The following is a 17,713-nucleotide window of genomic DNA, read 5'->3' as shown; positions in this document are numbered from 1 at the left end:
TACAGTAAAGGTAAATAATAAATAAAGAGATAATCATATGAATTTGAGCCTTGGATACCAATAAGTCCTTTATTCATTTAATTTTTTTTCTTTAAGAAATAGGCAAGTTAAATAACTGAAGGCAGTCCTTTGAGATGTTCGTTCTTCAAGGTACTAAGCTGCTGATTTAGACTACTACTCAAGAAGTTAAAAGGGACTCTCCCTTCCCCCCCTCCCTCCCAGAAATCAGAGGGAAAATTGGTAGATTTTACAATTATCATGTGATTTGGGTTACTATGTAGCTGTTCATGGGAATAATAGGTATTAGCAGTCACTTAACACTCTAATAAATACTTTGACTTCAATTGAAGCTGGACACTTATTTAAAGGAAACCATCATACCAAAAATACATACAATTCTGTGCAGTCTGCTAAATTTTCAGTGCCTCACCTTTATATATACTTGGTAGAGCACATTAATTTAATAGCACAGAAAAGGTACCTTACACTTAAAATTTAGTTGTTAACATGGGGCTATATATCCTTAGTAATCACTAAACATATCTTTTAACTTTCAAAACTTTATTAGTCAATGAATTTAAACTGTATTTTGTACAAATTATTTGTTTTTTATTTTTTATTTTTTGTCAGTCCTGGGCCTTGGACTCAAGGCCTGAGCACTGTCCCTGGCTTCTTTTTGCTCAAGGCTAGCACTCTGCCACTTGAGCCACAGTGTCACTTCTGGCCTTTTTGTATATATGTGGTGCTGAGGAATTGAACCCAGGGTTTCATGTATCTGAGGCAAGTCGTCTTGTCACTAGGCAATATTCCCAGCCCTGTATAAAATGTTTGGTTATGAGGAATCCTGGGGCATTTGTAGATGTTTTTTCTTTGGAAGGTGGGGTTAGGGGCATGTTGCCTCGACACTATATTGGCAAATCTAGTCAGATGGGTGAAGAAAAAGTATCCTAAGGATTTTGAAAAGATGTGTTTCCAAGACCTATTTACTGTTGTGTAGATTAATTGGCCCTTGGTAGGTAACGCAGTAGCTTAATTTATAATAGGAGGAAGAGGTGGGGGATTAAGAGGTATATGTAGATACTTTAGTGTATTTAATATTTCAAACTGATAGCTTCTACAATTGTAAAACTAGAACCAGTCTTCAGAGCACACCTTCCCTTCTCCAAATTCCCACCCACTCTGCCACTATCACCACTAATTTCTAGAGGGATGTGCCTCAGGCTGTTTCCCTGGCAACTCCACCCAATAGACTTTATTTATTTAGTTTATAAACTTGAAATCTTTAAAAATACATTTGTTCACATTTCATTATGACCTAGAAGTTTCCTCAATTATTTAAGTCCCTGAAATTTGAAATTCCCTCCAATGATAAATACTTGTCTCCTTGCTCTCCTTCTACTCTCTTTTTTACCCTTATCTGTCAAAGTCGTTTTTGGATGTTTTAGTTCCTGAAGTTACAAATAGCTTGGGCAAGCTGCATGCAAGAATTGCTAAAGTGGAGAGGTCTTAAGTCAGAGCTTAGTGTGATTGTGTTCCTCTCCCCTCTCCCTTCCCACATCTCCTCTCTTTTTCTAAATGACATACTCCATCATGGGATATTTATCATATCTTAAAATAATTTGTTTTCTAATAATGTGGAGTTTAGCATCTATAAAATTATTAGTGTTTTTGATCCATTTGCTAATCATTTTGAAACAGGATTTTGGCATTATAAAGATATTTAAATTGTTTCCATCATTCTCTGTTGAAGACTTTAAAATGTTTAGTTATGGACTAGGAATTCTTTTCATGGATAAAGATTTTTATGTATTTCTATACAGAAGATTAAAAAATTCACACATCAATGGTATTGGTGCTCTCAGACTCCTATTGTATCTTTTTCTCTTACTCCATAGATACAGTCTATTTCTGACATTAATTGTTGTTTCATTGGTTTTCATCTGTCTGTTTTTCCCCTCAATGAGTTGGGTGCTTGTGGCTCCTGCCTGTAGTCCCTAGCTACTTTGGAGGCAGAGATCAGGAGGATTCTGGTTCAAAGCCAGCCATAGTAAAAAGTATATTAAACCACATCTCAATAGAAAAGGCTGGGTGTGATGGTACATGTCTGTCACCCCAGCTGTGTCAGGAAGTGTAAATAGAAGGATCACAATCCAGGCTGACCTAGGCAAAAAGTGATACTCTATCTCAAACAAAACAAATAAAAAAAAAAACCAAACAAACCAGAGCAAAGAACTGGGAGCATGTCTCAAGTGGTAGACTGTTTAACTATCCAGGATGAAGTGCTTAAGTCCAAACCTCAACACCACCCAAAACAACAAAGCAAAAATCTTATTCCTCAATAAGGTAATACTTGGTTTTAGAAAACCAAGCAATGAGCTGGACACGACGGCACAAATCTATATAATCCTGGCACTTGCTAGGTTGAGGCAGGAAGATCATGAGTTTGAGGTCAGCCTGGACCCACTCACAAAATAAAACGAAATGAAAACAAGCAATAAACAACAGCAAAAGCCACTGAGCAACAAACACATATATAGCTATATAAGGAAAAGCTCTTGTCTCAGTGAGGGTACTTTAGCAAAAACAAAACTAAAGAGGAGACTTTGGATCATAAGTTAGTGTTTGGGTTTATCAGCAATTTACATGACCTCCCTTTGGCAGGGGTGTTAAGTTAGGTCATGTGCGAATCTTTGCAAACATTATAGTTAGGACATCTAATGGGACTAACATGAACCTACTACTAGAAAATTTGTCAGAGTGAGCTTAGATCAGAGTAGAACTTTAACACCTGTGTGGGCTAGAATGAGAGGCTTATCATCTGTTTTGTAGAATTAGGGGAGAATAGGAAATTCACAAGAACATGGTCAAGAAAAACCAACCCCAGATAAGAATCTTGTCTGGTAGAGCTCAGTTTTTAGGTTGAGAAAAAGGTCACAGAAGGTAGCAGAGTTTAATAATGGGCCTCAGCAGACCTTGATTCTCTGGGCATTGTGGCTGTCCTACATCTTCCTTTTCTTTCATCTTGGGCTCTCATCTCATCTTCTCATCTCATCTCTTCTGGGTTTCAGTAATCCGTATCATCTTTTTTAGCATTTACTTTCCTTTTATGGGAGACATAACTAGTGTTTTCTTTAGGAAAAAAACAGGGCTAGTTCTTTGAGATTTTTCATATCTGAAAATACCCATATTCTACCCTTTAAACAGGTAATCTGAATATATAATTCTAGGTTGGAAGGAATTTTCTTTCTCAGTTTTGAAAGGGTTACTGCATTGCCTTATTTCTAGACTTTGATGTCTTTTGTATGCCCTTTCAAATTAATAAATTAGCCTTCTCTTCTGGGATTTTTTTTTGAATTTTTGAATTTTCTCCCTTCTTTTATTCTCCATTTTAGTAGCACACAGAAGCTATACAAAGAAAGGAAGATTTCATTTGTGACATTTGTACACATGCATACAATATATTCCTATTAATATTCTCCCTTGTCCTCCATCCTCCTTTCCTAATACAATTGCAAATGGTTTCATTGTCTAGTTTCATACTTCAGACAATCTATTTTGACAATATGCAACCTTTCACACACACAGACACACAGACACACAGACACACACGCAGACACACAGACACACACACACAGACACACACACAGACACACACACAAACACAACCCCCCCCCCCCCCCCGAGCTTTTCCCTTTTTGTTCTTTCTTTTTGGAGTTCTGTTACCCATATATATTAGCATCCCAGGACACATGTTCTCCAGTTTCTGTCTTTTACAATGTCTTGGGTGGTTACTTAACTTCCTATTCTGATTCTTCTATTGAATTACTCATTTCTCCTATAATACTTTGTTCCTGTTGGTCTCTTCCATCCTTCCTTTGTTCCTCTATGTAGGCAGTATTTTTTCCTTTATGACTAGGAATTTTCCTGCTTTATTATGTTGTGTTTTTTTCCTTCCCTTTTCTGTTTGTTTTTCTTGTTGGTTAGAAACTTTTAGGTGCCTGATAATTCTTAGCTGTCCACATTTGAAGATTGTATGACCTAAGAACTAGGACCTCTGAGTGTATGGGTGGGGTTCTTTGATTATGAACTCTTTGCCCTTCTGTTGGAGAACTTGTTCATAGGTTTTTTTGATCAGATTGCATAAGAAGCATCAAAGTTTGGATAGAAGAGTGCAGGGAAGGAGTTGCTTCTCAGTTTTTGTCCTCAACTTCCTTGTTTTATCCTGTGTATCTTATGCCAGAAGTTCAAAAAGTTCCCCAGCTGATCATTAGGAAAATACTATTTCATATTTTCATCTAGCACTTTTATGGGCTTGTTTGTATTACTGAATCTTTTTTAAATTAAAAAAAATAATTGTCAAAGTAATGTACAGAGGGGTTACAGTTTCATAATAAGGCATGAGTACATTTCTTATAAAACTGGTAACCTCCCTCGTTTTTGTCCCACCTTCCCCCCTCCCTTCTGTTACTAAATATTTTTTCTTTAAATTATTTTAGTACATGCTAGGTGAGTTAGAAATTTCACTTTCTTATATGTAATTGGATGCTGGTATTCTTTTCACTACTAATTGGGAAGGTCATCCATATCTGTTAGTGATACTTTTTATTACTTTGAGTTTTGTCTTGTCTTTGCCTGTTTAATGTTTGCAGTTTGCCCTTATTATATACATATCTGAATTTTGCTCTATCTGTAAAACTCTCTAGCATATTAGAACATATTCAAACTGGTGACACCTTTTTTTCCTGTACTTCTGTAGGTCTTTTACTATTTACTATTTAGGAAGCTGCTCAGTCCTAGCTTGTGTGTATTTACAGGACCAATTGGCGATCTTTGAAAGGTGTAAGGTGCTTAGCCTTCCACTTAAAAGATTCTGGTTTAGGTAGTATGTACATCATTTTTTTTTCAGTTAATTTTATGTACATGTGTAATTTTTATATTTTGAACTCTAATTTCTTTGAATTTTTAGTCTGGCAGGAGCTACTTTTTTTTTTAAGAGATGGAGTATATCTTTAATTTTTTAAAAAATTATTACGAGGCAAGCACTCTTGTCACTAGGCCATATTCCCAGCCCCAGGAGCTACTTTTAACTTTTTGAAGTCTTAGTTGTGTGGATATAAGTGGAAAGTTTAGTATTAATATAACTTCAGAATCCTAGGCCAGAGTGGGTCCTATTCCATTAAAACTTACTCCTCTCAACAATCCCTCCCTCCCCCAAGCAAACGAAAGTAATAGTGAAAAGGCAGTCACGGATTTTAATCAAAGTGGCTATTTTGAGAAGGCAGAATTTAAACAGTCCATCTTTAGAATACTGATATGATTTAGGTTCTGTCAGCTTAAGGGACAGTGGACAGGCAGTGGTTAGACTGTGGTCTTGGTTGATTATCTTAGTTCTGGTTCTATCAGGTGGTCCCCAAGCAAGTCTGTCTGTCTCTCTCTCTCTCTTTCTTTTTCTTTCTTTCTTTCTTTCTTTCTTTCTTTCTTTCTTTCTTTCTTTCTTTCTTTCTTTCTTTCTTTCTCTCTTCTCTTTCTTTCTTTCTCTCTCTCTTTCTCTCTTTCTCTTTCTTTCTTTCTTTCTTTCTTTCTTTCTTTCTTTCTTTCTTTCTTTCTCTCTTTCTCTCTTTCTCTCTCTCTTCTCTCTTTCTCTCTTTCTCTTCTCTTTCTCTTCTTTCTTTTCCTTTCTTTCTTTCTTTCTTTCTTTCTTTCTTTCTTTCTTTCTTTCTTTCTTTCTTTCTTTCTTTCTTTCTTTCTTTCTTTCTTTCTTTCTTTCTTTCTGCCTTTGCACAGCGTTTATTATTAAGCTATGAGCATCCTGTTTGAAGCTAGTTTCACTAGCAGCTATGTGCACATTTGTCCGCATTTAGAGAAGTTTGCTCATTCCCCTTCCCCTTTTATATTAGCAGGTTCTGCCCAAGCAAGTATGTCTTGAGGACTAATCAGGTTCCTGTGATATGATTGCTCCTGCATGGTTGATCTTATCATAGGATGTTCTGTGTGTTGGGCTCTGCTGTTTTTAGAATCCAAGGTGCCCTAGGCTCTATTTCAGGGTTTGGAATCTATAGTTGTAAAAGGTAGCAGTAAAATACCTCAGTTAATCTTATCTTTGTGCCTTCAGCCTTGAATGGGGATCTGTTAAGTATAAAGGTTAGGTAGATTCAAGTGTCAGAAAGGCATTCCTTAAATGATTAACATGCTAGAGTCTGATCAGATAAAACATAACATACATGCTGGGCTTTTAGTTACCCTGCAGGTGCAAGTGAATAGCCAGTGCTTCCCCCCTTCCCCCTTTCCAGTGCACTTCCTAAGAACCTGTTGTAATTGTAATAATGTTCCTTAAGACTTGCATTATTAATTACTAATGGAACATGATTGTGACTCAATTATTTTCTTTCTTTCAGCATTATCTGCATACCAGAGGTACTACAGTTTACAATCTGACTACTGGAAGGTTAGTGCATATTTGTATGTCTATTTCTGATTTGTTTTGTTGGCAGTTCTTTGTCAGTTATTAAAAAGATGAATTGAGCACTTTAAAAAATTATTTATTAATTAAAATTTTTTTGACAAAGTGTTGTGCAAAAGGGGTACTGTTACATAATAGGGCATTGTGTACATTTCTTGTGATATCTTACACCCTGTTTTTCTTTCCCTTCCCTAGATCAGGTAGACATATATACATTACACAGTGTACCAAAAACATACAGTAGCCACGTGGCCTACACCAAAGGAAATTCACCTAGGACTTTAAATGTAACGTCAACAATAGAGTTTGCTTATCCTTGTCTTATATGAACATACATACATAGTTTTTGAGCTATTGTGATCCACTGAGAGGTCAATTTTTGACCTTTATATGTTGAGTAGTTGTTTGGTTTTAGTTACATAATGTAGGGTAGCTGACCCAAACCTGAGGGAAATACCATTTGACAAGAAGTTTTTGGTTTCACAGACCTGGTCTCTACTGTCTCCCCCTCCCCCCACCTTAACAGTCATATATCAAGGAGATCATGCCCCTCTGTTTTCTGTGTTCTATGCTTGTCTTGCTCAACATTATTTGTTCAGGTTCTGACCATTTCCCTGCGAATAACAATATTTCACCATTTCTAATGTCTTTTTGATGTCTTTTTGATATCTTGGGACCTGTTGTTCAGGATAGATGCCTAGGAGTGGTATGGCTGGGTCATAGGGTAGGTCTATGTTGAGCTTTTTGAGGAACCTCCATACTGTTCTCCAAAGTGGTTGTACTAATTTGCACTCCCACCAACAATGGAGAAGGGTTCCTTTTTTCCCCCCACACCCCCTCCAGCATTTGTTGTTGCCTGAGTTCAGAGTATAGGCCATTCTAACTGGAGTGAGGTGGTATCTCAGGGTTGTTTTTATTTGCATTTCCTTTACTGCCAGGGATGTTGAACATTTCCTCATATGTTTCTTTGCCATTTTTATCAATTGAGCACTTTTCTGATTGATACTTGAAATACTACCTCTAAAGGAAAAGGATTAGGAAGGATAAGTATTATTTTGTTTGTTACCTTTTATGATCTACATTTTATTGGCCAAAGCTGATTCTAGGTGAAATAAGTTAAGATCAAGCACAACGAAGCTATAACCACAACAAACATTCTTTGATTTTCTTGTCTTGAATTGGTACAGGTATTTTAGACTGTTGAAGTTTAATGAAAGTTACAGTGAACTCTTCCTTGGTGTAGTCGGTTTTAAGCCCAACTACCTAATGAAGAACCATGAATAATGATAAATCATCCACTTTTTTTTTTTTTTTTTTCGCTAGTTCTGGGGCTTGGGCACTGTCCCTGAGCTGCTATTTGCTAAAGGCTAGCAGTCTTACTACTTGAGTTACAGCACCACTTCTGACTTTTTCTGTTTATGTGGTATTGAGGAATCAAACCCAGGGCTTCATGCATGCTAGGCAAGCACTCTACCACTAAGCCACATTCCCAGCCCATCATCTACTTCTTTAGTTTAAGTAGTACATAAAGTTATCTAGATTGATTAATCTTTTTATTTTTGCTTTCTAAATTAAAAAATTAATTTTGTTATTATTAAGGTGTGATACAGAGAGCCAACCATTTCATAAGTCAGGTAATGAGTATATTAGTTTTGTGGAATGTTACTCCTTCCTTTGCTTTGGTCCAGTTTTCCCCTCCCATCCCTGCCTACAAGTTACATAGTTTATTTCCCACATAGTGTGTACTGAATAACATGATTGTGGTTGTTTACCCTCCCTCCCTCCCTTTCTTTTAAATCATGTCTGCTTTTAAGTGTAAGTTTATTGATTAATATGATTATTTTCATTGCTATTGTAGATTTCTTGTGAATTTTCTTTTTTCTTAAGCAGAAAGAATATTTTTTAGTTATATAAGAGGGATTTCATTGTTGCACGTTTACAGTGTATTCCAGTCAATCTCACCCCCCTAGTATTCTCCTTCCCCTTCTCCGGAAAACCATTTCATTTGTTTTCATGAAAAAAATATCTTTTAATCCTCCTTTTGCATTTTCTTTTTCTATTGCATAGCTTATTCTTTTTGATGAGTATCTTAGTTACAGATACTTATTCCAGTCTGGGAAAGCCTTAAATAGTCATCCCTGCCCAGAGAAGCAGTGTGTAAGTTTTAGAAATATATTTATTTAATTTTACATGTTACTTAATGTGCCATTTGTAGCCTGTGGTTTTTATTCTCCCTAGTGTTTATTTAAAAAAAAAGAAGAAAGAAAGAAACACTTATGTATCTGGGCATCGGTTGTTCATGTCTGTAACCCTAGCTACTCATAAGACTGAGATCTGAGGAATACAGTTCAAAGCCAGCCTGGGTAGACAAATCTGTGAGACTCAGAAAAAACTGGAAGTAGAGTCATGGCTCAAGTGATAGAGCACTAGCCATGAGTGTAATAAGCTGGTTGAGAATTGGAGGCTTTGAGGTCCAGCCCCAGCATGGGCATCTACCTCCAAAGGCCCTTAAGAAAACCTCAGTTGCTTTAACTATGCAAAACAAGATCTCTACAATCTTGTTTTAGAACATATTTGACTCCCAAAATGAAACCTGTGCTCACCTTTACCCTGTTGGCAACCACTAATATGCTTTTTGTCTATATTTGTCTTCACTGGCTATTTCATGAAATCACAAAATATGTAGCCTTTTTTTGGCCAGTCATAGGGCTTCAATTCAGGGCCGGGCACTATCCCTGAACCTCTTTATGCTCAAGGCTAGTGTTATACTACTTGAGCCACAATGCTGCGTCCAGCTTTTTCTTAGTAGTTTATTGGAGATAAGAGTCTCATGGACTTTCCTGCCTGGGCTGGCTTTGAACCACAGTCCTCAGATCTCAGCCTCCTGAGTAGCTAGTATTACAGGCATGAGCCACTGGTACCTGGCTGTGTGGTCTTTTTTGATTGGCTTCTTTTATGCATGCATGTTCAAGGTTCATTTGTGTTGTAGCATGAGTATCTATATGCTTATTTCCCATTGCTATGCCCTTTTAGGGATGTATTACATTTTATTTATTTATTTAATTTATTTATTAGTCATCACTTGGAGGGTTTCTTTTACTTTTTGGCTATTGTAAATAATGCTGCCATTATTGATCATTTCTGTACAGGTTTTTGTGTAGAAGTAATGTTTTCAGTTCTCTTGGCTAGATACTCAAAAGTAGAATTACTGGCTTTTAGGGTAAATTAATGTTTGCCATTTTGAGTAACTGCCAAAAGTAATTTCCAGTGGCTGTACTATTTTATAATCTCAGCCAGTAATGTATGATGGTTCTAGTTTTCTCCATATCCATGTTGTCTGCATCTTTAAGGTGTCTAGTTTTTCAGTGTAGCTTTTGTGAGAAGTTGCATATTAGATTTTTTATTTATATTTTTTAAATAATTAATGGAAGTTGATCATCTTTTCATGAATGTACTACCTATTTATAGATCATCTATTCAAACTATTACCCATTTTAAAATTGAGTCTTAAAAATTGAATTACAAGTTTTTTTGTGGTGTGTGTGTGTGTGTGTGTGTGTGTGTGTGTGTGTGTGTGTGTATGTATATGTTTTCTTCCTTGGTTTTTTTTTTTTTTTTTTTTTTTTTGCCAGTTCTGGGGCTTGGACTCAGGGCCTGAGCATCAATGTTGTTTAATTTGCTATTATTGCCTAGTGTTTCTGCTAGGACTCTCTCCCATCCTCACACCCATTATTCTGGCTAAAACTTTCACTAGTACATGGAACAATGTGTATCTTGTAGATAGAGAAATTCTTTCAAATTTACCTATTCAGCATGATACATTTCTGGTTGTTTATGATGAGATACAGCATTATTTCCTCAGGTTTTTTTTCTCTTAGTCACGTTGTTGATGCAGCTCTATTTGTTAGAAGACTATTCTTTAAAACTTTAGTATTTCCTAGTTTAAAAAAATCAGTCTCTATGTCTGTTCTTAAGACAACATCATACTATTTTGCTTATTGTATTTTTTTTTTTCCTCCCTGCCAGTCCTAGGGCTTGAACTCAGGTCCTGGGCACTGTCCCTGAGCTTCTTTTGCTCCAGGTTAGCACTCTACCACTTGAGCCACAGCACCACTTCTGGCCTTTTCTGTTTATGTGGTACTGAAGAATCAAGCCCAGGGCTTCATGTATGCTAGGCAAGCACTCTACCACCAAGCCACATTTCCAGCCCATGGCTACTGTATTCCGGAAGTAAGGCAGTTTGATTTTGTTCTTAGTCTTGTAAGGCAGTTTGATTTTGTTCTTAGTCTTGTCTAAATGGTTTTTATTTTATAGATCCCTTCATTCCCATGTAAAGTTTGGAATCAATCTGTTAATTTCTCATGTTTAAATTTTCTGCATTGTATGCATAGACAAATTTGGGGGAGAATTTTTGTCCAATAATACATTAGATTTTCCATGAGTGTGGTGTGCTCTCCTGTTTTAGTTTTTCAAGATTCTTTTTTTTCCCCAAATTTTTATTATCAAACTGATGTACAGAGGTTACAGCTTCATACATTAGGCATTGGATATATTTCTTGTACTGTTTGTTACCTCATCCCTCATACCCCCCTCCCTCCTCCCCCTTTCCCTTTACCCCCATGAGTTGTTCAGTTCACTTACACCAAACAGTTTTGCAAGTATTACTTTAGTTTTTCAAGATTCTTTAGAAATATTTTAGAAGTTTCATCACACTTCCTCCTCCCCCACTCCCTATGTACTAGGGCTTAAACTTAGGGGCTTAGCAGTCATTTAGCTTGGTTGCTTCATGGCTGATGCTCTACCCCCTGAGCTACAACTCCAGCTTAGCTTTTTGCTATTTGTTTTGGAGATGGAGTCTTACAGACTTTTCTGGATAGCCTGGCTTTGAACTGCCACTGTTTGGGATCTTGTTTTTTTTTTCCCCCTATTTATTGTCAAAGTGATGTACAGAGAGGTTACAGTTTCATACGTTTGGCCTTGGGTACATTTCTTGTACTGTTTGTTACCTCCTCCCTCATTCCCTCTTCCTGTTTTGAATCTTAGTCTTCTGAGTAGCTAGGATTACATGCATGAGCCATCAGTACCTGGCTTCATCACATTCTTTATGAAGTTTGTCAGTTGTTCAATGTGGCAGTAATTGAAAGTGATTATAAATTTTTACGTTACATATTAGCAATATATATATACATACATGCAACATTTACATATTTATTGCTGCCGAAGCGAGCACCATATTTACATATTTTTATACCATTTGCAACACTGGCCTAGCATCTTGCTATCATGCAAAATTTTATTATTCTTGTAGCTTTGCACTAGATTTTGTAGGATTTTCTATATCTAATGGTCATGTTGTCCATAAGTTGAAACAATTTAAATTTCTCTTGTAATTTTTTGGAATTCTTTAATCTCTTTCCTGCTTTGTTGAAATGGGAAGCACCTCCCATACAATGTTAAATAGAGGGATGCATCTATGTCTTATTTCTGGTGGGGGCAGTATTGTTTTGCCATTTAATTTGATGTTAGTTTTTTAGAAGTTTAGATTAGTAACGTGCTTCTTGTATTTTCTTCTGCCCTATGTCATTTTTAAAAAATAATGAGTAGTGGAGTGTGAAGTTATGTGGGAGGAATTGGTTGTGGAGCTTCCATGTCCTCTGTGCCTGCAGGATTCAGACCTTTTGGGTTTTCCTTAAACATGCATCGTTAATTTTAAATCATTGCCCCCTGGTGATTCACTTAATTCTTTAGCTTCTCTGCAATCTCTCCACTGGTGGGAAGGATTATTGGGCAGCTCTCTAATTATACCTTGGTCTTTCTTGTGACCAGCCTGCATTCGGAGGCTACCTAGAAATTGCCAGACACCAGAGGTCTCATTAGCATACAAAAGACTCCTTATTTCTTTGGAGATTCTACGGTTAAAGAGCTGCTTGTCCAGAAAAGTAGTGAAGACCAAACATAATATCACAGTGGTTTTTGGGGGGATGGATGGGTCGTAGTACTTGAACTTTGGATTGGGCGCTGTTCCTGAACTCTTGCTCAAGGCTGGTGCCCTATCACTTTGAACCAAAGCACTACTTCTGGTTTCCTGGTGGTTAGTTGGAGATAAGAGTGCATGGACTTTCCTACCCGGGCTGGCTTTGAACCACAGTCCTCAGATCTGTCTCCTGCGTGTAAGTAGCAAGGATTACAAGTGAGAGCCACCAGTGCCCAGTAATATTAAACACTTTTGTCAAATTATTATCTTTGTGAAATTGTATGGATTTTCTTTTGTAGTATGTTGCATTATTTTTAACTAGCATCAGTTAGTTTTATGAGGGGTTTAATTTTAACATGTCTGTTTATGTATGCACACAATCATCTTGATCAGAGTCACCTTCTGTCACTTTCTTCCCAAGCCACTCTCAAGCACTCTTCAGTGTTCCAGTTTCATGTATGTACATAAATATTTTGACCATATTCACTCTTCTTCACCCTCCTTCACCATCTCTGTGTGTCCCCCTCTCATTAGTACCTGCACACCACACAGGACTTGTTTCAACTTCTTGATACTGACTTGTTAAAGTGAATGTTATTCAAATGGGTGTCACCATTGTATCTCCTATGGTCTTATGTGCGTTCACATAAGAAAATGTTCTTTGTCCTGCTGAACTTCTTTGTTTAATATGATGGTCTTGAGAGCCATAGATTCCCTTGCAAATAACACTATTTCATAATTTATTGAATGATACTCCATTGTGTGATGCACCATATTTTCTTGATCTATTCTTTGTTGTGCTATTTCCATAACTTGGCTATTGTGAATAGTTCTTCAGTGAGCATTGATGTACAGGTGCTTTTATTATATCTTGTATCACTAGATCCTAGGGTAGTTCTATTTTAGTTTTTTGAGGATCTTCTGTACTGACTTCCATAATGGTTGTAAAAATTATTCTCGGATAAACTCTTCTTATATTGTCCTTTCTGTATGCCTATATTTAGTAATAGTTTGCTAAGGGCTTTTAAAAAAAACATTGGTATTAAGTAGTTGTACAAAGAAATTTCAATTCCAGAAGACAGGTTTTGAGTACACTGCATCGTGGTTAGTGTCACCGTTTCTATATTCTCTCCCATTAGCCCCCCTTATGTCCCTAGCCTCAAGTTACATAGTTCAGTTTTTACATAATGTGCATTGTAGACAATAGCTGCATTTGGTCACTCTTCCTTCCTTCCTCCTTTATTGTACTTCCCTTCTGTTTGCCTTCCTTTCTTAGAACATGTTTCAGCTCCCTGGTGTTCATTTTAAGTGTTTTGTTAGTTGTTCAAAGAATTTACACCATTGGACTCCTCCCCAAAGTATATGGTCCTATAGTCAAGTTGTGTATATATGTGTATAACCCTGTATATGTTATCATACATGTTTGTATTTTGTATCTAACTTCTATATGTGTACATCATTGTTTATAAGTAGTGTTACTCTGCACTTTTCTTACTTTACCCTATTTTTCACATCAGAGTAATTTTTACCTCATGAATGAATTGAGAACTGTTCTTTCCTATTTCTTTAAAGAGTGTGCATCCATTGCTAAAATACCAGAGGCAGCTAACTTACAAAGAGAAAAAGGTTGTATAGTTCAGAAATTTGAAGGCTGAATGTCGAAAGAGAATGTCACAGGCTCTGTCTAGGGTTCTCCTAGGTCACACCGTTAGGCTGAGAATGCCCTTGAGTATTTCTTTTTGTCTAGTCTTAGTCTTAATAGTAGCTACCAGGTTACTGTCATGGGGTTTCTTCCCTAGTGACCTTATCTGAACCTAATCACTTTTCAAAAGCCATACTTCTAAGCACTGTAGTCCAATTAAGCTTCCACATTCTTAAAAGCATTATTATATGTCTTTGATAGATAAACATTTATACAAATTCAAGTGATGGGGGAAAAACTATTCAAACTATAGTAGAACATGTGTAGGGTTGTTATTAAATCCCTTACCTTCCAGAATATACCAATTAAGCCTTACCATTAATATGTCTATTTTTATTTTATTATTATTATTATTTTGCCAGTTCTGGGGCTTGAACCTTGGGGCTTGAGCACCATCCTTAGCTTCTTTGTGTTCAATGTTAATGCTCTACCACTGAAGCCACAGTCTCCTGAGTAGTTAGGCTTACAGGTGTGAATTACCAGTGACCAGAAAGGTGGACTTTTATTTTAGGAAAAACGTAATTTAATATAAGCTAGGAGGAGGGCACAAAATGAGTAGAAAATGGAGGGGAGGGGCGATACAGTAGGAGGGGCCCAACAGCTGCAATGGACACTGATAAGAACAAACTATTGTTGATGATCCTCCTGTACCCACTTCCTGTGGTTGTACCCGCACTGTCACTGTATCTTATCTGAGTACACTGGAAACGGTATATACTGGTATTAGAACTAGGGAAGTGAAAGGAAATATCAAAATCGAGAGACAAAGGATAAAAAAAAGGACTCCAAAAGCAATACTTGCAAAACCATTTGATGTAAACCAAATGAACAACTCATGGGGAAAGAGGGAGAAGGGGAGGGGCAGGGGAGATGAGGGAAGAGTTAAAAAACAGTACAAGCCAAGGCCTAACGTATGAAACTAAAACCTCTCTGTACATTACTTTGACAATAAATAAGAAAAAAAAAAAGAACAAACTAAGCAACTCAGGGCAGTGGAGAGGAGAGAAGAAATGAGAGAAAAAGAAGGAACCAGTTACACTAAGCAAAAGGAAAGAAATGTACATATATCACCAAATCTGGAAGGAGTTGTTTTATTGTTAGTAATCATTGTAGACTAGATTAACAGTGTTCATCAAGGGGAAGTTTTTTTTTTTTTTTAAATGAAGAAAGCAAGGATGGGTGGGTTGGGAGGATGGAAGGAAGGAGGGAGAAAAATGAAGAAGGGGGTAACAAGTATGATAAGAAAAGTATATGTATTCACTACTTTAGGTATGTAACTGTAACTCCTCCATACATTATCTTGACAATAAAAAAGTAATTCAATAGATAAAGCACTAGATTTTTTTGTAACTTATCACATCAGTTGTGATCACTTTTGTCTTTCAAGGAATTTGTGTATTTCCTGTAATTATCAGATTTGTTGTTTACTTCTGATATACTATTCCTTTGATAACTATTTAACTATGTAGTGATGTGTCTCTTTCTCCTCTGATAATGGTAATTTAGTCTTCTTTTCTTGACCAATATCTAGAGGTTTGTCAATTTTATTGTACTTAGAAGATCAGAATTTTTGTTCCATTGATCTTTTTCCTCCTCTATTATCTTTGGGATTTATATTTTATTGATTCCCTACTTAATTATTGTGTTCTGATGCTTATTTTGTGTTTTGTTGGAGACTTACATTACTGATTTCATATCTGTTCCCCTTGAAACCTGCATTTAAAGGTTGTATTGCTTTTGCACTATCTTGTAAGTTTTAGTGTTCTATGTGTTCATATTATTGTTCATTATTTCAGAATCTTTTATACTTTTGTACTGGGGTATTTACATGGGGTTATGTTGTATAATTTCAAAATATTTGAATATTTTATATATCATAATTAATGTTTTTTTCAATTTGATTTCACTTATGCAGCATATTTTTAAATATACTGTCTTTATTGACTCTGTTACATCATTTACATTTGATCAAATTGCCCATAAATAATAGGAAAGTAGTTAATAATGATTTATAAAATTGTAACTTTTGCTTTTTTGAGGGGAGAGCTGATACAGTATTTGCTGAGAGTTACCATTTTTCTACAAATGTTGATAATTTTATTGTTTTTTCCTTCAGTATATCATAAAAGCTTTTTTATTAGACACATTCACCTTTCTGATTATATATAGCAAATCAGTTGACCTTTTTGTCATTGTAAAATACCTCTGGCAATCCTTTTTTCCGTGACTTATGTTTTATTGGATATTAATGTAGTCCTCCCATCCTTCTTGCATTAACTTTGTGTATTATCTCTTTTTAAAATTTTGTCCTCCAGCTGGCCGGTTAGCTCAGTTGGTTAGAGTGTGGTGCTAATAAAATTTTGTCCTGTTATATCTCAGTCTCCTGAGTAGCTAGGATTGCAAGCATGAGCCACCCGCGCCTGACCTCCTGCTCCATTTTTTGAGTCATAAAGATGACAATCAGATGTGGATGGACAGAATTTGGCTCTTTCCTGTTTGTGATTTCCTTTTTTCAGCAGGTTATGTGACCTTTCCCCACCCCCACCCCCCATCCCGGTTTCAGTATTTAGGACAGAAAAGTAATCTTTTCTGGTAAATTTTATTAGTGACCCACCACTGGCATACTTTTTAATTTTTTAAAGATTCTTCTTATAAATGTGATGTACAGAGGGGTTACAATTATATAAGACAGGTAAAGAGTATATTTCTTTTTTTTAAAGAGTATATTTCTTTTCACTGACATACTTTAAAAAACCCACTTCACAGCCTTCTTGTAACTGTTATGATTAAACATGCAATCATTAATGGATTAATGATACCAATAAATACTATTCTCTAAATTAACCTACTGATAAATAAATCTTAATAATTTTTCTATATTTCATGTAGAAGTTGCAAAATAATTTAAGAAACAATAACAAAACCTAAACTCATTATAAATGAGATGGAAGAATTTATAGATCACTGTTAGGATTTATGGTATTGAGCATAAAGATAGAATCAGAAAGCGCAAACACAATATCAGTGCTGTTATAAAAGGATTGTAAGGATATACAGCACAATGCCAACATAGGTTGGCACTGACTCATTTTTACCTTTTGTAATTTCTTAAATGGTTTGTTGCATGTTTATTAATAATTATGAATTTTCAAATAAAACCCATTTTTTCATTCATTTTTTAACCATTTTAAAATTTTGAATTATGGCAGTAATGCTTGTCTAAATAGAACTATCAGTTAAATGTTGTGGAGACACGGACAGATGAAGAATAGTCTTTTTGAGTAAAAATTCGCTTGTTATAAGTCATACAGTATGTATACCTTAGTACATTGATTAAAATATTTGCTAGTACAGCTTTGCTAATTAGCAAAACAGTAAAAACAAAGTTTATTAAATTCAAAACCTACTGTTATAAATGGCTTTGATACAGTTAAGTTAAAAATTAATTTGTCTCAGCTGCTGAACGTAATGCAGTATTTCAAGAACTCAAAACTTGTTAGAAATTAGTTTTGGTGTGCTAATTGTATGTTGGTGTACAAATTATACTTTTTTTGTCCTTAAAACGGATTCACTGGAA

The 17,713-nt window shown here is 35.9% G+C and overlaps 1 protein-coding gene across 10 annotated transcripts in view; it reads left to right on the top strand.

Moving 5' to 3' along the window:
* Nucleotides 1–17,713, top strand: part of Kdm6a (lysine demethylase 6A) — a 171,835-nt gene that overhangs the window by 42,219 nt on the left and 111,903 nt on the right. For all 10 annotated transcript variants that reach the window (XM_048336734.1, XM_048336731.1, XM_048336735.1 and 7 more), the window contains exon 4: nucleotides 6,396–6,445. In XM_048336734.1, the coding sequence (XP_048192691.1) occupies nucleotides 6,396–6,445 (50 nt within the window). The remainder of the gene's footprint in view (nucleotides 1–6,395; nucleotides 6,446–17,713) is intronic.

The sequence above is a fragment of the Perognathus longimembris genome, chromosome 28 (assembly GCF_023159225.1).
Source record: "Perognathus longimembris pacificus isolate PPM17 chromosome 28, ASM2315922v1, whole genome shotgun sequence".
In the NCBI taxonomy this organism is placed as follows: domain Eukaryota; kingdom Metazoa; phylum Chordata; class Mammalia; order Rodentia; family Heteromyidae; genus Perognathus; species Perognathus longimembris.
This window is presented reverse-complemented; position numbering and strand designations above follow the sequence as displayed.